Source organism: Salvelinus namaycush, chromosome 8 (assembly GCF_016432855.1).
Source record: "Salvelinus namaycush isolate Seneca chromosome 8, SaNama_1.0, whole genome shotgun sequence".
NCBI lineage: Eukaryota > Metazoa > Chordata > Actinopteri > Salmoniformes > Salmonidae > Salvelinus > Salvelinus namaycush.
The window spans coordinates 46,331,051-46,352,320 of NC_052314.1; the positions used below are offsets into that span (position 1 = coordinate 46,331,051).

Below are 21,270 nucleotides of genomic sequence, written 5' to 3' on the forward strand. Positions count from 1 at the left end.
GTTTAAGCTTGTTTCTCATAGTCTGAGAGTCCTTTAGGTGCCATTTGGCAAACTCCAAGCAGGCTGTCATGGGCATTTGACTGAGGAGTGCCTTCCGTCTGGTCACTCTACAATAAAGGCTTGATTGGTGGAGTGCTGCAGAGATGGAAGGTTCTCCAATCTCCACAGAGGAACTCTGGAGCTCTGTCAGAGTGACCATCGGTTCTTGGTTACCTCCCTGACCAAGGCCCTTCTCTCCGATTGCTCAGTTTGGCCGGGTGGCCAGCTCTAGGAAAAGTCTTGGTAGTTCCAAACTTCTTCCATTTAAGAATGATGGAGGCCACTGTGTTCTTGGGGAACTTCAACGCTGCAGAAATGTTTTGGTACCCTTCTCCAGATCTGTGCCTCGACACAATCGTGTTTCGGCGCTCTACGGACAATTCCCTCGGACTCATGGCTTGGTTTTTGCTCTGACATGCACTGTTAACTGTGTGACCTTATATAGACAGGTGTGTGCCTTTCCAAATCATGTCCAATCAAATGAATTTACTTCAGGTGGACTCCAATCAAGCTGTAGAAACATCTCAAGGATGATCAATGGAAACAGGATGCATGTGATGTCAATTTCAAGTCTCATAGTAAAGGGTCTGAAAACTTATGTAAATAAGGTATTTCAGTTTTTTTTAATATAAATCAGCAAAAATGTCTAAAAACCTGTTTTCGCTTTGTCATTATGGGGTATTGTGTGTAGAGTGATGAGGAAAAAATGTATTGTATCCATTTTAAAATAAGAAATAGAAAAGGAGTCCGAATAGTTTCCGAATGCACTGTGTGAAGGGCCTAAATGCATCAACTTTCAGTGAATGCTTTTGTTCATATGTTTTGTGCGTATGAATTTAATATCGACAAATGCGTCTGTAAAAAATATTGTGCCTATTTAATTTAACCCTTGCTGTTAATAGATCGTAAAGCAGCATACAACTGACCTAAATGTTTGGAAATGATAAGTTCACTTTCGCATTCCATAGCCTTAAAACGTATCTCAAGTACAAGTGCACTATTTAGCTCACATCTGAAGGCCGGGGGGCATTTAGGACGTCTACTGCGGATTGCTAAAATATCCTATGATTATGATCACACTTCCTCAACTCAAATATTATGGCGACACTATACCAAAGATGGATTTGTATGGTTTAGAAACTTGGGAACCAAGCTCGAGTTATCAGTGTAGCCCTGTTATTGCCTGGACTTGTTGAAATATCTTCACGCCTACAAGAAAACCTCCAGGCTTCCGTCATAACTGTCCATTTACTTGAAAAAAGAAAGAACTACAGGGGGAAGTTTGGACAAAAACTATTCCCGTCCGAGTCATCCTCTGGAATAACGGACATTCTGGGGTAACAATTACATAACCAACATTCTCTAGTAATACTAGTCCAATGCGAATAGGGTTTGTATTTGTATTTATTATGGATCCCCATTATCTGCTTCCTGTCACAAATCCTCCCGGTGGTGCTGCTGCTCATTCCGTTCACCAGCTCCGGAGGTCTACGTCACCGGCCTTGTAGGCGTCACTGAACTGGATTCATTACCACCAACCCCGGACTGTCTTGTCTCACTATGCACACCTGGTTCCCATTCCCCCTGATTAGTATGTGTATATACAGTATGTGCCCTCTGTTCCCCATTGTCCTTGTCGGTTTTGTTGTTACCATGTCCGTTGGTCGTGTGAGTACCTGTGCTATTATATCGGCTTCCATTTTGCACTTGTTTTACGGGTCTCGTCCTGTGTATTATTTAGAGGTTAACACCTCGCTCTTTTGTTTGGGTGGAGAAAATAAAAACCCCTATTACGCATTCCTGCACCTGCCTCCAATCATTATACAACGTGACTGTCACGTTCCTGACCTGTTTTCTGTTGTTTTTGTATGTGTTTAGTTGGTCAGGGCGTGAGTTGGGGTGGGTAGTCTATGTTATGTGTTTTCTATGTTGGGTTAAGGTGTTGCCTGATATGGTTCTCAATTAGAGGCAGGTGTTTGACGTTTCCTCTGATTGAGAACCATATTAAGGTAGGCTGTTCTCACTGTTTGTTTGTGGGTGATTGTTCCTGTGTCTGTGTATACCACACGGGACTGTTTCGTTTGTTCGTTCGTTTTAGGTAGTCTGTTCCTGTTTCATGCGTTCTTCGTCTATATGTAAGTTCTATTGTTCAGGTCAGTCTACGTCGTTTTGTTATTTTGTAATCAATTCAAGTGTACTTCGTGTTTCGTCTTTCATTTAATAAATTCATTATGTATTCATCACCCGCTGCGCCTTGGTCCGCTCATTCACCACAAGACGACCGTGACAGTGACACTGCCAAGGCAGCAGCTACTCTTCCTGGGGTCCGGCAAAATTAAGGCAGTTACAACATTTAAAAAACATTACAATAGATTCATTACAGAATTCACAACACACTAAGTGTGTGCCCTCAGGCCCATACTCCACTACTACATATCTATAACGCAAACTCCATCTGTACATCTGTGTGTATAGTGCATATGTTATCGTGAGTGTGCCTATGTTTGTGTTACTCACAGTCCCAACTGTTCCATAAGGTGTATTTTTACCTGCTTTTTAAATCTGCTTGCATCAGTTACCTGATGTGGAATAGAGTTCCATGTAGTTATGGCTCTATGTAGTACTGTGCGCCTCCCATAGTCTGTTCTGGACTTGGGGACTGTGAAGAGACCTCTGGTGGCATGTCTTGTGGGTTATGCATGGGTGTCCGAGCTGTGTGCTAGTATTTTAAACAGACAGCTCTATACCTTCAGCATGTCAACACCTCTTAAAATGTAATGAGGAAGTCAATCTCTCTTCCACTTTGAGCCATGAGAGATTGACATGCATGTCATTAATGTTAGCTCTCTGTGTACTTTTAAGGGCCAGCCTTGCTGCCCTATTCTGAGCCAACTGCAATTTTCCCAAGTCCCTCTTTGTCGCACCTGACCACACGACTGAACAGTAGTCCAGGTGCGACAAAACCAGGGCCTGTAGGACCTGCCTTGTTGATAGTGTTGTTAAGAAGGCAGAGCAGTGCTTTATTATGGACAGACTTCTCCCCATCTTAGCTACTGTTGTATCAATATGTTTTGACCATGACAGCCTAATCATCTAAGAAAATTGAGGAGAGCGCAAACCCCAACTTAATTAGATCTATAATCAATAGCCTAACTGTTAATTGTGCCTGGCTTTATAAATCAACCATATATATCTACAGAAGACAGATCTGGCTTCTGTTTGAGTGTTTGTTTAATAGCCTACTGATTCCGTGAGCACCAAGCCTCATGCAATGGCACAATGTCGGATAAAGCAGAGTTGGCTGTTTTTAATCTTTGCTATGCTGTAATAAAGGCTTTACAATTGTTTTTTCGTTAGAACAGACTGGCATTACTTAATTCTTTAGGGTTGTTTACACTGTTCCAAACAGGCAGAAAAATCATATTGTAATCTAACAGCACCTGTTTGTCACACATAGTATGCACACAGCTCTTGCTCCTATACCCTCCTTTTTCTTGATCTCCTTCGTATGGTTATTATTACCATTATGATCATCATTATAATAATAAGTCATGTCGTTATCATTAGTAGGCCTTGTATAACCACCATTGAACTGTAGGCATAAGAGGGCGTCCTGTTTAGTCTTAATACCGTAACTTACTTAGGCCTACATTTCAATATATAGGCTACTGAATCAATCATTCATTTTTTCATGCCATCACACTATGCGAGACATTTATGCTTTGAAATGCAATCAAGCATTTTAGTTTTATAATGAAATAACAAAGGGAGCTTCGAATAATTTGCCTAAACAACAAATAAACTGCAATTCAAGAATGCAAGCAACTATTTTTTGTCTTCTGTAATAAAGGCTTTGTATGACTTATTTTGTGTAAGAACAGACTCTCTGGTACAGTTATTTATTTAGTGTTGTTTACACAGTTCCAAAATGGTCAGAAAGAATTATAATAATGTAACTTAACAGCAGCTGTTTGGTACACATAATACTCATACAACGCTTGCTCTTATACCCTCCTTTATCTTGATCTCAAGTAGTCAGTAGTTTCCACAGCTAAGTCAAATGTCTTCCACAGATCTGACTTCCTCTTTCCCTCCTGAGCAACCAGTAAACATTCGCCCGTTTCGCGTTTTTCACGTCTTCCTCATCCATTTTGCTGTTGACATTACTGTGTTTGGAGTTTGTTATAACAAATGTATTGATGTGATTATGATAAGCTATAGGTCAGGCCCTATTGGTTATATGCATGCGATGAGAGTGAGACAATGTGCGCCAGTCACACAGGCACTCGCTGTCATTTTTTTTAACACAGTCTGACGTTTCTTGAGTCATTTGTGTGTCTTAATTATTTAATCAAACAGTATGCTTAAACCATCAGACAAGCTCAGTGCATATGTAGTTGGTTTTATTCAAGCACATATGGAAAAATACGGTTAAAAGTTTCGACCAATGGATTGGTCTTAAGAACAAGACGACTCTCAGTCAACCAAGATTTTATTTTGACGGGGACAGCCCTAAACTAAAGCAAGCAGCAGTGACTGTACTGCACAGTCAATTAACAATTAAGAGTGAGAAAGAGACAAGAGAAACTGTGTTCTGATGCTGGGAGCATTTTAAGGTCTCACCTTCATAGCGCAGAGCTAGCAGTAGCGGGATGAAAGAGGAGTCGGCCGTGAGCTCCAGGTAAAGTATGAAGCCCTCACTCACGATTCCACGCTCTGGAACATCGTCCAGGTCTGAGTCAAAGAGCAGCGGAGCCATAGAGTTGTTTCCGCTTCGCACAATCAGCCTGACAAAGAGGGAGAAGAAAGGATGGAGGGGAAGAAAGAAGAGTAGAGAGGCAGCAATCAAATCAAACTTAATTTGTCACATGCACAGAATACAACAAGTGTAGACTTTACTGTGAAATGCTTACTTACAAGCCCTTAACCGACAGTGCAGTTCAAGAAGAGTTAATAAAATATTTACCAAGTAGACTAAAATAAAAAGTAATAATACAAAACGAACACAATAAGAATAACAATAATGAGGTTATATACAGGGGGCACCGGTACCGAGTCAGTGTGCAGGGGTACAGGTTAGTTGAGGTCATTTGTACATGTAGGTGGGGGTGAAGTGACTATGCATAGATAATAAATAGCGAATAGCAACAGTGTACAAAAGGGAGGGGGAGGGTCAATGTAAATTGTCCGGTGGTAATTTTACTAATTGTTCAGCAGTCTTATGGCTTGGGTGTAGAAGCTGTTGAGGAGCCTCTTGGTCCTAGACTTGGCGCTCCGGTCCCGCTTGCCATGCAGTAGCAGAGAAAACAGTCTATAAATGGGGTGACTGGAGTCTCTGACAATTTTATGGGCTTTCCTCTGACACCGCCTATTATATAGGACCTGGATGGCAGGAAGCTTGGCCCCAGTGATGTACTGGGCCGTTTGCACTACCCTCTTTAGAGCCTTACGGTCAGATGCCAAGCAGTTGCCATACTAGGCGGTGATGCAACCAGTCAGGATGCTCTTGATGGTGCAGCTGTAGAACCTTTTGAGGTTCTGGGGACCCATGCCAAATCTTTTCATTCTCCTGAGGGGGAAAGGTGTTGTCTTGCCCTCTTCACGACTGTCTTGGTATGTTTGGACCATGATAGTTCCTTGGTGATGTGGACAGCAAGGAACTTGAAACTCTCGACCAGCTCCACTACAGCCACGTCGATGTTAATAGGGGACTGTTCGACCCGCCTTTTTCTGTAGTCCACGATCATCTCCTTTGTCTTGCTCACGTTGAGGGAGAGGTTGTTGTCCTGGCACCACACTGCCAGTTCTCTGACCTCCTCCCTATAGGCTGTCTCATCGTTGTCGGTGATCAACCCTACCACTGTTGTGTCATCAGCAAACTTAATGATGGTGTTTGGCCGTGCAGAGTCATGTTTGGCCACGCAGTCGTGGGTGAACAGGGAGTACAGGAGGGGACTAAGCACACACCCCTGAGGTTCCCCAGTGTTAAGGATCAGCGTGGCAGACATGTTGTTGCCTACTCTTACCACCTGGGGGCGGCACGTCAGGAAGTCCATGATCCAGTTGCAGAGGGAGGTGTTTAGTCCCAGAGTCGTTAGCTTAGTGATGAGCTTCGTGGGCACTATGATGTTGAACGCTGAGCTGTAGTCAATGAACAGCATTCTCACTTCAGTGTTGCTTGCCTTGAAGCGAGGATAAAAGGCACTTAGCTCGTCTGGTAGGCTCACATCACTGGGCAGCTCGCATCTGGGTTTCCCTTTGTAGTCTGTAATAGTTTTCAAGCCCTGTCACATCCGACGAGCATCAGAGCCGGTGTGGTAGGATTCAATCTTAATCCTGTATTGACGCTTTGCTTGCTTAATGGTCTGTCTGAGGGCATAGCGGGATTTCTTATAAGTGTCTGGATTAGTCTCCTGCTCCTTGAAAGTGGCAGCTCTAGCCTTTAGCTCAATGTGGATGTTGCCTGTAATCCATGGCTTCTGGTTGGGATATGTATGTACAGTCACTGTGGGGATGACGTCGTCAATGCACGTATTGATGAAGCGGATGACTGAGGTGGTGTACTCCTCAATGCCATTGGATGAATCCCGGAACATATTCCAGTCTGTAATAGCAAAACGGTCCTGTAGTGTAGCATTCGCGTCATCTGACCACTTCCGTATTGAGCGAGTCACTGGTACTTCTTGCTTTAGTTTTGGCTTGTAAGCAGGAATCAGGAGGATAGAATTATGGTCAGATTAGCCAAATGGAGGGCGGGGGAGAGCTTTGTATGTAGGTATACAGTGTGTCTATGTATGCGGATGACTCAACACCATACACGTCAGCTACCACAGTGATTGAAATGATTGCAACACTTAACAAAGAGCTGCAGTTCGTTTCAGAATGCGTGGCAAGGAATAGGTTAGATAAAAATACACCTTATGGAACAGCGTGGACTGTGAAGCAACACAAACATAGGCACAGAAACATGCATACAAACACACAATAACATACGCACTATACACACACGTATATGTGGATTTTGTGTGGCCTTGGCAGCAGCTAATGGGGATCCATAATAAATACAAATACAAATGGAGGGTGGATAAGAACCAGCGGTCTGGAAAGTTACTGAGTGAGGGAAAAGGCAATCACTTGGTTTTGGTCACTGATACAGTTGGATAGCTGTGGATTAGTGAGGAATGTGGGCCGAGGTCAGATGAAGTGAGAAGGAACAGTTTTATTACACACACCACTTAACTTCCCTCCTAGCAACAGATATGTATTGGCTGTTTTGATGTGCAAGGAGGAGACTGTGCTGGTGGAAAAATGTATTTGTCTTTTTAGCTGTTTGACCCATTGGGTGTATTAACTTGGTTTGAGCTTTGACTAGTTGTCTGTTAGGTTTTGACAAACAGAGTGAAAAACTAACACTAGTGTCCAAAAAACAGAGAAGGCAGGTCACCAGCAAAAACACAGTGAAGGCTGGTCACCAGCAAAACCAGCATCTATACTGGACCAGCCTATGATGGTGAATGCTGAACTCACAATACAATGCAGCCAAATTATTGTTGTACTTTTGCAACTTCACTTTTTCAAAGTCCATGAGAAGTAAGTTATTATCTAACCAATACACAATACTGGGTTAGAAAATAGAATTGTACTAAGATCGGTTTTACATTATTCATGTGGAATTGAGCAGCTGCATCTGCAGTTTGAACAATAACACAGCTGTCACCACGCCACTGATTTGGTAAATAGCTGAGGGATGGGGCTGGAGACATGTAACCACTCTCAAATTCATAGACTGACCATCCATGTGACTTGAACATGTTTGGACTTTAAACAGTGTTTGTTCACAATTAGATAGAAGTAAAAACAAGGTTATATTTTGGGTACTGATGGGGTAAGACAGTTGAACTAAGCTCATGAGGCATTTATAAGTTATATTCTTTAAGGATCAAAGGGTACATATCATTAATTTAAAAGTAAAACAATAAATTAATGGATGTAGCAATTGCAGATTGCGCCTTTAACATCTTAACTTACTTATCATTGTCCTCGTCCAGCGCAACCCTCTCAAAGTGGAGGTGAAGCCTGTGTCCCTTCTTGGCCTCCAGTAGCCAATGGCAGCTCAGATTATTGCCATTGCTATGGTTACTCGTAGATGGAGGAGGCGGCGAGAAGATTCTACCCACGGTCGCATTTCGGATCCACCCTCCACATGACACAGCTAACAGTTGGGAAGAACAATCAAGAGTCATCAGTTATATACACTGTGTGTGGACACTGGCGTTGGGGCCAGCCACAGAAACATCAGCACTTCCCTCAACTGTGTGAGATGTGGGGCCTTCCGTGGACAAACAATTTCCAATGAGCTCACAGTACCCATACTGGCCACAACAAAACTGCATTGTGCGTTTCAGGAAACACATTTTCTGTGCAGGCCAGACAATTGTTGTATCCTATTGACATGGTCAAAGATTCTACAGTCAGAAGATAGCGAACACTAACCCACACACTGAGGTTCAGGAGAGCTCCAATGGGGTTGAGTCATGTTCAAGCAGGTGGCTACCTCGTGGCCCCTGACCTGGAAGCCAGGGTCACAGTGGAAGTGGGCATGGCCTCCAGGGTGGATGTCCGTTACTGTCACACCCCCTCCCTCAGGAGAAAGAGGGAACAAGCAGGAGAGGAGGAAGGCTGTTGCATGTAGGACAGATTAAGGGAGTGAGAAAGATGGAGGAAAGAGAGAGTGCTACAGATCAATTGTACAAAACAAGGCAGGATGACATGTGAACAAACCATCACACTCAAAGCGCTCACTGGGGTGAAATACCTTTTACTTTATTAAATAAAAATAATATTTAACCTTTATTTAACTAGGCAAGTCAGCTAAGAACAAATTCTTATTTACAATAACGGCCTACCCCGGCCAAACCTGGACGATGCTGGGCCAATTGTGCGCCTCCCTATGGGACTCTTAATCACGGCCGGATGTCATACACCTTGATAATGTATTCATGCAAAATTTGAGTAGTCGTTTCATTTAAAAAAAAATTATTAAACTAAAATAATCACCTCAAGTTTGGTGTGCTTCCCCTCCTTGTTGTGGACAGCACCCATATAAAACCATTGTATTGACTCAAACATGTTTTCTTGGAAAAAGAAAAGACGCCACTCTGAATTTACCTTGATAGTGTAGGCTGAACACACCATGATCAGTCTGCCGGAGACTGCGGTAGTAAATCTGCACCTGATTGGTTGAGCTTCGAATCACCTGACCCTCACGCATCAGGGTCTCATTGGCTAAGAGTTCTGGTCCCGTCCCTCCATAGCCAAGGATAGTCAGGGACTCGTCCTTGGATAGGTTCACTTTCTTCACCTGGGGAGAGGGGAGATTGTGGACATCTAGTGATTCATTAAGGCAGGGGTGTCAAACTCAAATACCCAGTGGGCCAAAATGTAAAACCTGAACAAAGTCGCGGGCCAACATTGAACAAATGAACCTTTTAATATGGACCCAAACAAGTTTTGCTTTAACATTGAATATGGAACAAGCATCGCTTATTACCATACAATATATAATTTAATAGTGGAGACATGCAAAATCGAATTTCAAATGAAAAAACACATCAATGGCATTCATTTATTAAATAAATAAAATTTAAATAAAAATCGTATGCCTCTTTTCTATTTGCAGCCTTCTGATTTAAATACCAAAATAAACTTTTTCCACTGGCTAATAATTTTACAAATAAAATGATAATAAATCAATCAACCATTCAAGCCCATGCCTTGTAGCAAGAAAAAGTGCACAAAGAAAACGTTAATTATTGCACACTGATCTAATCTGATGTGCCCAAGCCAGATACCTGGCATCTCTTCTTGGATGCTAGTTCATCAATGTCTGGGCTCAGGCTCTGAGCTGAAGAAATCCTCAGTATCGAGCGAAGGTGTTCATCAGTCAGACGTCTCCTGTGAGTTGTTTTGGTCATCTTCATCGAGGAGAAAAGTTGCTCGCATAGATAAGTGCTGCCGAACATGGAGAGCATCTGAGCAGCTTGGGTGCGGAGCTGAGGCATTGTGTCAGGGATGAACTGTGGAAACTGTGCGGCGCCCACAGCATCATACTTTGACTTCAGCGTGTCGTTGCACTGGAGTTCAATCAGCTCCATTTGGATGTTGGTTGGTGCATTTTCCACATCAACTGCGAAGGGATTACTAAGCAGTTCAAACCTACATTTCTGGACATCGAAGTCGGCAAATCGCCGGCTAAACTCAGCGGCGAGAACACTGAGTTTTTCAGCAAACTGTGCGCATGGGAACACGGCGGTAGAGATCTGCGCTTTTATGGTTTGGCAGCAGGGAAAATGGCAAGGGTTTCCTTGCAGCATCTGATTCTCCCACAGGCACAGTTTAGTTTTAAAGGCCCTCACTGCAGCGTACATGTCTGTGATACTGTCACAGAGGAGAGGGCGTTTCTGGGTCCTGTCCTGATTGGCGCGCGAAAACAACAGCAGAGCATTATGGGATTCGTAGTATTAGCGGTGAATGCGCTGTATAATACCGGCGGGCCAGCTCTAGTAGTAATTTGGTATTGTCTCACGGGCCAAATATAATTACCCCGCGGGCGGCCAGAGTTTGACACCCATGCATTAAGGAATCATTGAGGAGTAAAAATGCCTAACACTGGTTACTAACCAACATGTATACATTATTCAAAACTGGTTCTACACAATGTCGAATGGATTTCACATGATGTATACTGCAACTGTTTGCTTGGAGAGGACTACAGGGGTGAAGTGGGTACTCTTAGCAAACAGGTAGCTGGGGAATCCACACCCGCCTACTTTTTCTTTCTCTTCTACCCCAAAAGCCGGACACCGCTCTAGCCTGGTGGAAGTGTTTGCTCCCCACAGCCGACTGGCTGGTACTCTGCAGCAATCCCTCTCAGAAGGGGTCTCCCCCTTCCCTGGAGAATGGAGTTGGTGGGATGCTCCTGGATGACATGGTGGATGTTCCTGTTCTCAATCCTACCAACCAGCCATGGAGATATAACACTTGCAGTGGAAATCGAAAGCAGTGTCCTCTGGCAACGGGGGCCTCCTTGGAGATGTTAAGCCCGGACCAGACACAGACTAGAAACAGTTTCGCCGCCCTGGATCCAGAGGTTCCGGCACCTTCTTCCCTGGGGGCTTCCAATTCGAGATCGGATCCAGAGGTACCTGTGCCTCTGTCCTCTGTTTTGTCTCCCTCTCCGGTGGCTTCTACCTCGGGTTCAGATCCACCGTGAGGCTGTCTGAGACTCCAGCCCATTCATCATCCACAATGGATACTACAGCTGGCTCCGGTCTATCGGGCCCTTCGGTCCTCGAGGGGTTTGCGAAATCAGTTGAGGCGAAAGAACGTAAGTTCCTCCTCAGCCATTGCACCAGCTGTCGTCATTGCCAGTTTTATGGGGGGACAAAATCATAGTTCCCGGGGAAAAAACTCTGTGCTATCCTGGATTATGAGTACAGGACATTACAAGGCTGCTTTCGACCGTTCTACGACAGTTGCCGGGAGCTGACGCTGTCGTAGTCCATGTGGGGTCAAACGACATTAGGAGGGCTAGCTCGGAAATTCTCAAAATGGATTTTAAAGAACTGATTCTAGCACTGAAAGATTCCAAAAAGCGCCAAATTATTCAGGTCCGGTACCATCATTGGGTAGTGGGTGTGAAAGATTCAGCAGAATACTGGCATTACACACCTGGCTAAAATAGTGATGTAGCTCTGTTGAAATCACTTCTATAGATAACTTTGACACCTTCTGGAAACTTTCTACATTTCCTGTAGAAATGATGGAGTCCATCTGAACCATATTTACTCCTGGACTCAATGACCCAAGCCCAGCTCAGTTAATCCCTACCATTGCGTCTGAGTTATCATAATGCTGTAGCAAATGTACATTATCCCAGGGGCGTTGGCAGACACAATGTAAGTAACATAATGTATGTCCCTCTAACGGCCCTGAATGCCTCTGTTAAGCCTACAGCTATTGTATGCAGTAACATGAACCAGAGTTAAACTGTTAGCACTGACACGGTGTGCCCTAGTAGGAAGTCCATTGTGTGCAGCTCACCCTGCACTATCAGCTCAAACATAAATAACATGAGCATGTCTATTTCTGCTAAGCATCCCAGTAAAGCATTGAAAAGAATCACAAACCCCAGAAAAATTTGAAAAAATAGCCCATATTAACATATGTAGCCTAAGAATAAAGTTCATGAAATCATTAACTTGCTTGTAACAGACGGCATTCATATTCATATTCTCTGAAACTCACCTAGATAATACCTTTGATGATACAGTGGCAGCAATACATGGTTATAAAATGAACAGAAAAAATATATGCCAATGGTGGAGGTGTTGCTGTTTATACTCAGAATCACATTCCTGTAAAGCTTAGAGAGGATATCATGTTAAATACTGTTGCAGTAATATGGCTACAGGTTCATCTGATTCACCTAAAGCACATTCTTATGGGAAGCTGCTATAGACCACCAAGTGCTAACAGTCAGTATCTGGATAATATGTGTGAAATGCTTGATAATGTATGTGATATCAACAGAGAGTTATATGTTTTGGGTGATTTAAATATTAACTGGCTTTCATCAAGTTGCCCACTCAGGAAAAAGCTTCAAACTGTAACCAGTGCCTGCAACCTGGTTCAGGTTATCAGTCAACATACCAGGGTAGTTACAAACAGCACAGGAATGAAATCATTAACATGTGTTGATCACATCTATACTAATGATGCAGACATTTAAAGCAGTACCCAAAAACATTGGATGTAGTGATCACAATATAGTAGGAAAACCAAAGTTCCAAAGGCTGGGCCTAATATAGCTTAAGAGGTCATACAAGAAGTTTTGTAGTGATTCCTATGTTGACCATGTAAAGAATATTTTATGGTATGTGGTGTGTAATGAGGAGCAACCAGATGCTGCACTTAACACATTTATGAAATTGCTTTTTCCAGTTACTAATAAGCATGCACCCATTAAGAAAATTACTGTATGACTGTTAAATGCCTGTGGATTCATGAGGAATTTTAAAATGTTATGGTTGAGAGGGATGAGGCAAAAGGTATAGAAAATAAGTCTGGATGCACAACCGATTGGCAAACATACTGCAAATTGAGAAATCATGTGACTGAACGGAATAAAAAGAAGAAACTATACTATGAAACAAATATAAATTATATAAAGACGTTATGGGACAAAAGGCAAACTCAGCTCCATCATTCATTGAATCAGATGGCTCATTCATCACAACAGCCACTAATATTGCCATTTACTTTAACTATTTTTTTAATTGGCAAGATTAGTAAATTTAGGCATGGCATGCTAGCAACAAATGCTGACAAGTATAACTGATCAAATTACAAAAGACAAGCCTTGTAATTTTGAATTCTCTTAAGTTAGTGTGGAAGAAGTGAAAAACTATTGTTGACTATCAACAGTGACCAGCCACTGGGGTCTGACAACTTGGATGGAAAATGACTGAGGATAATAGCGGACGATATTGCCACTCGTATTTGCCATATCTTCAATCTAAGCCTACTAGAAAGTGCATTCCCTCAGGCCTGGAGGGAAGCAAAAGTCATTCCGCTACCCAAGAATAATAAAGCCCCCTTTAATGGCTCAAATAGCTGACAAATCAGCCTGTAATCCTTAGTACAGTTTTGGAGAAAAAAAGTTATTTGACCAAATACAATGCAATTTTACTGTAAAAAATTTGACAACAGACTTTCAGCACGCTCATAGGGAAGGACATTCAACAAGCACAGCACTTACACAAATGGCTGATAATAGGCTGAAAGAAATTGATGATAAAAATATTGTGGGAGCTGTTTTGTTAGACTGCAGTGCGGCTTTTGACATTATCGATCATAGTCTGTTCATGGAAAAACGTATGTATTATGGCTTTACACCCACTGCTATCAAATCAAATTTTATTGGTCACATACACATATTTAGCAAATGTTATTGGGGGTGTGGCGAAATGATTGTGTAGTAGTATCTAACAGTACAGTAGTATCTAAAATGAGTCACAACAAAACACACATCTAAAATTAAAATAATCTATTTAAGAAATATATAAATATTAGATCATGCAATGCAATGTTGGAGTGGCATTGACTAAAATACAGTAGAATAGAATACAGTATATACATATGACATGAGTCTAGCAGTATGTAAACATTATTAAAGTGACTAGTGTTGCATAATTAAAGTGGCCAGTGATTCCAAGTCTATGTATATAGAGCAGCAGCCTCTAAGGTGCAGGGTTGCTTAACCGGGTGGAAGCCGGCTAGTGATGGCTATTTAACAGTCTGATGGCCTTAAGATAGAAGCTGTTTTTTAATCTTGGTCCCAGCTTTAATGCACCTGTACTGACCTCGCCTTCTGGATGATAACGGGGTGAACAGGCCGTGGCTCAGGTGGTTGATGTCCTTGATGATCTTTTTGGCCTTCCTGTGACTTCAGGTGCTGTTTGTTTTGTTGACGTTGAGTGAGAGGTTGTTTCCTGGCACCACTCTCCCAGGAACCTTACCGCCTCCCTGTAGGCCCTCTCGTCATTGTTGGCAATCAGGCCTACTAGTGTTGTGTCGTCTGCAAACTTGATGATTGAGTTGGAGGCGTGTCATGGATGAACAGGGAGTACAGGAAAGTGCTGAGCATGCGCCCTTGTGGGGCAACTGTGTTGAGGATAAACGAAGTGGAGGTGTTGTTTCCTACCATCACCACCTGGGGGCGGTCCGTCAAGAAGTCCAGGAGCCAGTTGCACAGGGCGGGGTTCAGAACCAGGGCTCCGAGCTTAATGATGAGCTTGGAGGGTACTATGATGTTGAATGCTGAGCTATAGTCAATAAATAGCATTCTTACATAGGTATTCCTATTGTCCAGATGGGATGGGGAAGCGTGCAGTGCGATGGCATCGTCTGTGGATTTATTGGGGCGGAAAGCAATTTGAAGTGGGTCTGGGTGTCAGGTAAGGTAGAGGTGTGATCCTTAACTAGCCTCTCAAAGCACTTCATGATGACAGAGGTGAGTGCTACGGGGCGATAGTCATTTAGCTCAGTTACCTTTGCTTTCTTGGATACAGGAACAATGGTGGACATATTGAAGCATGTGGGAACAGCAGACTGGGATAGGGAGAGATTGAATATGTCAGCAATAAAAGCCCCACTTTTATTCGACAGGCTTGGATCCACACTATGCAGCTGTTGCAAGAGCACATTTTTCACTGGCTGTCCACTGGTTTCAAAAACAATGATTGATAGGCAGCTTAAACTTTTTGAATTCAACCATTATTGGGTTCAAATACACATCTAGATTTGTGAACAGCCATCCACATCAACTACAATCTGTAAGGCGAAAATAGCTAAATGAGAGAGCAGAAGTGTGATTCACATCAATTAACTAAATACAGTAGATATCAATAATAAGTGATATCCGTATCGCCATAGACTACATCACTGCTGTCATCCTTACCTCCAAGCGTTTATTCAAATTGGATAATCTTTGGATATCGACAGCAGTCACACCATTGGAAGACATAGCTAGGACTTTAGCCTAAAAAAGCCTATTCCTGCTCTTTTCCCACGATCCATCAAACACATTTGGGTGTGTCATCATAGTGGTCTCTGACTTGTGGTCAGACTCGCTCAGGTGGAACAAACTTAAACTTGTGCCTTTTTTCAATGCTGATTTGAATGTACTTGAGAAAACAGAGAAGTGACAAAGATTTTTTTTCGCAAACATCCGTCTGAATTTATAAGTAATCCTAGGAGTAATCATTTAGTTTTTCAAAAGTATCTGTAATCTGATTACAATATTTTTGTTGGTAACGTAACGGATTACAATGACATTTTTTTTGTAATCCCTTAGTTTCTCCCATTTTTCTCTGCAGATCCTCTCAAGTTCTGTCAGGTTGGATGGGGAGCGTCGCCGCACAGCTATTTTCAGCTCTCTCCAGAGATGTTTGATTGGGTTCAAGTCCGGGCTCTGGTTGGGCCACTCAAGGACATTCAGAGACTTTTCCCGAAGCCACTCCTGTGTTGTCTTAGCTGTCTGTTTAGGGTCGTTTTCCTGTTGGAAGGTGAACCTTCATCAAGGATCTCTCTGTACCTTGCTCTGTTCATCTTTCCCTCGGTCCTGACTAGTCTCCCAGTCCCTGTCACTGAAAAACATCCCCACAGCATGATACTGCCAACGACATGCTTCACTGTAGGGATGGTGCCATGTTTCCTCCAGACGTCCAGTTGGCATTCAGGCCAAAGTGTTTAATTTTTCGTTTCATCACCAGAGAATTTTGTTTCTCATGGAATGGGAGTCTTTAGGTGCCTTTTGGCAAACTCCAAGCGTGTTTTCATGTGCCTTTTACTGAGGAGTGGCTTCCATCTGGCCACTCTACCATAAAGGTGATTGATGGAGCGCTACAGAGATGGTTGTCCTTCTGGAAGGTTCTCCAATCTCCACAGAGGAACTCTGGAGCTCTGTCAGAGTGACCATCAGATTCTTGGTCACCTCCCTGACCAAGGCCCAACTCTCCCAATGGCTTAGTTTGGCTGGGCGGCCAGCTCTAGGAAGAGTCTTGGTGGTTCCAAACTACTTCCATTTAAGAATGATGGAGGCCACTGTGTTCTTGGGGACCTTCAATGCTGCAGAATTTTTTTTGGTACCCTTCCCCAGATCTGTGCCTCAACAAAATACTGTCTCAGAGCTCTACGGACAATTCCGTTGACCTCATGACTTGGTTTTGTCTCTGACATGCACTGTCAACTGTGGGACCTTATATAGACAGGTGTTTGCCTTTCCAAATCATGTCCATTCAATTGAATTTACCACAGGTGGACTTCAATCAAGTTTTAGAATAATCTCAAAGATGATCAATGGAAACAGGATGCATCGGAGCTCAATTTCGAGCCTCATAGAAAAGGGTCTGAATACTTATGTAAATCAAGTATTTCTGTTTTTTATTTTAATAAAGTGCAACATTTTCTCAAAACCTGTTTTCACGTTGTCATTATGGGGTATTGTGTGTAGGTTGATGAGGATTTGTATTTATTTATTTAATAGAATAACGCTGTAACGTAATAAAATGTGGAAAAAATGAAAGGGTCTGAATACTTTCCGAATGCAATGTATGTGTGAAATTAGTGTCGATATAGTTTTGGCTCAATTTCCAGGCAATTATAAGGGTGATTATCAACTGGCCACTGCACCTGGTTATAACTCCAGTTCTGTTTGTGATATTACGATTCTACCAACGGCGATGTGTTTTATATAGACTTATTAAGGAAAAGTCAAGGACGGAGGGGGGCATTACTTTAAAAATGTCAGAATAATCAAATTAATTAATTAATGAGCAGTCAAAATTACTGCTTTAGCGGTTCTAGTGTTAGGTCAAAACTGTAAGTCGGCGACTCAGGAACATTCACAGTCTTCTTGGTAAGCAACTCCAGTATAGATTTGTCCTTGCTTTAGGAAATTATCCTGCTGAAAGGTGAATTAATCTCCCAGTGTCTGGTGGAAAGCGGACTGAACCAGGTTTTCCTCAAGGATTTTGCCTCTGCTTAGCTCCATTCCGTTTCTTTTTTATCCTGAAAAACTCCCCAGTCCTTAACTATTACAAGCATACCCATAACATGAGGCAGCCATACTATACTTGAAAATATGGAGTTGTACTCAGTAATGTGTTGTATTGGATTTGTCTCAACATAACACTTTGTAGTGACTGGGTGTATTGATCCACCATCCAAAGTGTAATTAATAACTTCACCATGCTCAAAGGGATATTCAATGTCTGTAGTGCCTCTTTCAGCCCTTATGCTGCATGTCACCCAGTCATATACAGTATGATGCAGTTCATTTAGGCCTAAGACAGGGAGTAGCCTATCATGCAAACATTTCATGCAAACAAACACTTCTTACTCATTACGTTAGTACAAATACAAAACTTTCAATCATACACTATAATTTCCCCGTCTTGGACCCTTCGTTGCTGCGGGATTTCCACCGTCTCCATCCGGATCGCCCTGCGCCTCGTCCTCCGGGTCGTCCCCGAAGGTCGGTGTTGGCGCAATGCTGGAGCCGCGCGTCAAGGGGGGTACGGTCACGACTTCCGCCGAAGTCGGTCCCTCTCCTTGTTCGGGCGACGTTCGGCAGTCGACGTCACCGGCCTTCTAGCCCTCACCGATCCTCTTTTCATTTTCCATTTGTTTTGTCCTTGTCTTACACACCTGGTTTCAATCCCCCAATTACTTGTTCATTATTTAACCCTCTGTTCCCCCATGTTTGTTTGTGAGTGATTGTTCATTGTATTGCGGTCCGTATTTGTGGCCTTGGATTTATTGACGTGTAATTGTGATTATTGTTGAGTAAAATTGCGTACATTACTCATATCTGCTGTCCTGCGCCTGACTCATCTACACCAGCTACACACAGACGCATTACAATGGGTGTCCGAGCTGTGTGCCAGTAGTTTAGATAGACAGCTAGGTGCATTCAACATGTCAATACCTCTCATAAATAAAAGTAGTGATGAAATCAATCTCTCCTCCACTTTCAGCCAGGAGAGATTGACATGCATATTATTAACATTAGCTCTCTATGTACATCCAAGGAACAGCCGTGCTGCCCTGTTCTGAGCCAATTGCAATTTTCCTAAGTCCTTTTTTGTGGCACCTGACCACACGACTGAACAGTAGTCAAGGTATGACAAAATCAGGGCCTCTAGGACCTGCTTCGTTGATAGTGTCGTTAAGAAGGCAGAACAACGCTTTATTATAGACAGACTTCTCCCCATCTTAGCGACTACTGCATCAATATGTTTTGACCATGACAGTTTACAATCTAATGTTACTCCAAGCAGTTTATTCATCTCAACTTGCTCAATTTCCACATTATTTATTACAAGATTTAGTTGAGGTTCAGTGTTCAATGAGTGTTCTGTTCCAAATACAATGCTTTTAGTTTTAGAAATATTTACGGCTAACATATTCCTTGCCACCCACTCTGAAACTAACTGCAGCTCTTTGTTGAGTATTGCAGTCATTTCAGTTGCTGTAGTAGCTGATGTGTATAGTGTTGAAACTCTAGCTTTATTCAAAGTCACTGGCATGTTGTTAGTAAACATTGAAAAAAGCAAGGGGCCTAAACAGCTACCCTGGGTAATTCCTGATTCTAACTGGATTATATTTGATAGGCTTCCATTAAAGAACACCCTCTGTGTTCTGTTACATGCTGACCAGACCGGACACGTCGCGTCCGCGAGCGTCGCAAAATAAATGTAGAAATCCATGTTATTCAATTATTGCACCCACACTGCTTGCGCGCGCCAATGAGCGTCTGCGACACCAAGGGCTAAAATAGATGTCGTTCCTATTTCTGACGCAGATCGCGCTGAAAGTCCTGCCTCTCCCATCTACTCATTGGTTTATAGAAGCAGGTACCCACGTGCCATCTCCTCATTGGTTATACCCACGTGGGTGATAGAAAGACGAACTGTTTTGCCGGTAGTCGTGGTAATACAATGAAAGTTTAGATGCGATCACCATATAATTTAAACGATGAAAAAGCCTGGAAGGAGGAGAGATGACTAGAAACGATTCGGTTGGCCGTGTTATGTGTGGATTAATTGTCGGAGTAGAGATCCTTGTGCATTTCAGGTAAAATAACAACTCAATGTTTATATCCCAGGACAAATTAGCTAGCAACAGCAAGCTAGCTAAATAGGACAAATTAAAGTTAGCTAGCAAGTGCAAGCTAACTAGCTAAATTACCATACATGTTTAATGCTTTTCGACCTGTCCCCAAATTAATATCATTGGTTCAGAGTTTGTTTTGATATTTTAACCTGCGTGTCGTGATCGTGTTTGGTGTGGGGGGGCAAAATACATTTATGCACGATAGCGCCTGATGGCGCACGCGCGCAGCCGGTTTGGGCAAGGTGTTAGACAAGTAACTCTTTATCCACATTATAGCAGGGGGTGTAAAGCTATAACACATACGTTTTTCCAGCAGCAGACTATGATCAATAATGTCCAAAGCTGCACTGAAGTCTAACAAGATAGCCCCCACAATCATTTTATCATCAATTTCTCTCAGCCAATCATCAGTCCTTTATGTAAGTGCTGTGCTTGTTGAGTGTCCTTCGCTATAAGCATGCTGAAATTCTGTTGTCAATTTGTTTACTGTGAAATAGCATTGTATCTGGTCAAACACAATTTGTTCCAGAAGTTTACTAAGGGTTGGTAACAGGCTGATTGGTCGACTATTTGAGCCAGTAAAGGGGGCTTTACTATTCTTGGGTAGCAGAATGACTTTAGCTTCCCTCCAGGCCTGAGGGCACACACTCTCTAGTAGGCTTACATTGAAGATGTGGCAAATAGGAGTGGCAATATTTTCTGCTATTATCCTCAGTAATTTTCCATCTAGATTGTTAGACCCCAGTGGCTTGTCATTGTTGATAGACAACAATAATTTTTTCACCGCTTCCACGCTGATTTTACGGAATTCAAAAGTACAATTCTTGTCTTTCATAATTTGGTCCAATATACTTGGATGTGTAGTGTCAGCGTTTGTTGCTGGCATGTCAGTAGTTTGCGATATCAGTGGGATTTGTTATGAATTGAATATCTGATTCATTGAATATCTGATTCAATGAATGAAGGAGCCAAATAGGCTCCCCCCCCCCCCCCAACATTTTCCCACTACAAAACGTCTTGTATGACCTCCTATACACTATATTAGGCCCAGCCCTAGGAACTTTGGTTTTCCTAGATACGGATTTTATATTGTGATCACTACATTCTATGGATTTGGATACTGCTTTAAAGCAAATATATGCAGCGTTAGTAAAAATGTGCTCAACACATGTTAATGATTTAATTCCTGTGCTGTTTTGAACTACCCTGGTAGGTTGACTGACAACTTGATCCAGGTTTCAGGCATTGGTTACAGTTTGAAGTTTTTTCCTGAGTAGGCAGCTTGATGATAGCCAGTCAATATTTAAATCACCCAGAAAATATACCTCTCTGTTGATATCACATACAATATCAAGCATTTCACACATGTTATCCAGATACTGACTGTTAGCAGTTGGTGGTCTATAGCAGCTTCCCACAAGAATAGGCTTTAGGTGAGGCAGATGAACCTGTAGCCATATTACTTCAACAGTATTTAACATTAGATCGTCTCTA

At 42.5% G+C, this 21,270-nt stretch overlaps 1 protein-coding gene across 1 annotated transcript in view; it reads right to left on the minus strand.

The window, feature by feature from the left end:
* LOC120052155 (seizure protein 6 homolog) overlaps nucleotides 1-21,270 on the minus strand; it is a 56,417-nt gene that overhangs the window by 24,820 nt on the left and 10,327 nt on the right. Inside the window, exons 3-6 of the mRNA XM_038998988.1 lie at nucleotides 9,208-9,390; nucleotides 8,533-8,718; nucleotides 8,068-8,251; nucleotides 4,663-4,826 (exon numbers count right to left, since the gene is read on the minus strand). Of these exons, the coding sequence (XP_038854916.1) occupies nucleotides 4,663-4,826; nucleotides 8,068-8,251; nucleotides 8,533-8,718; nucleotides 9,208-9,390 (717 nt within the window). The remainder of the gene's footprint in view (nucleotides 1-4,662; nucleotides 4,827-8,067; nucleotides 8,252-8,532; nucleotides 8,719-9,207; nucleotides 9,391-21,270) is intronic.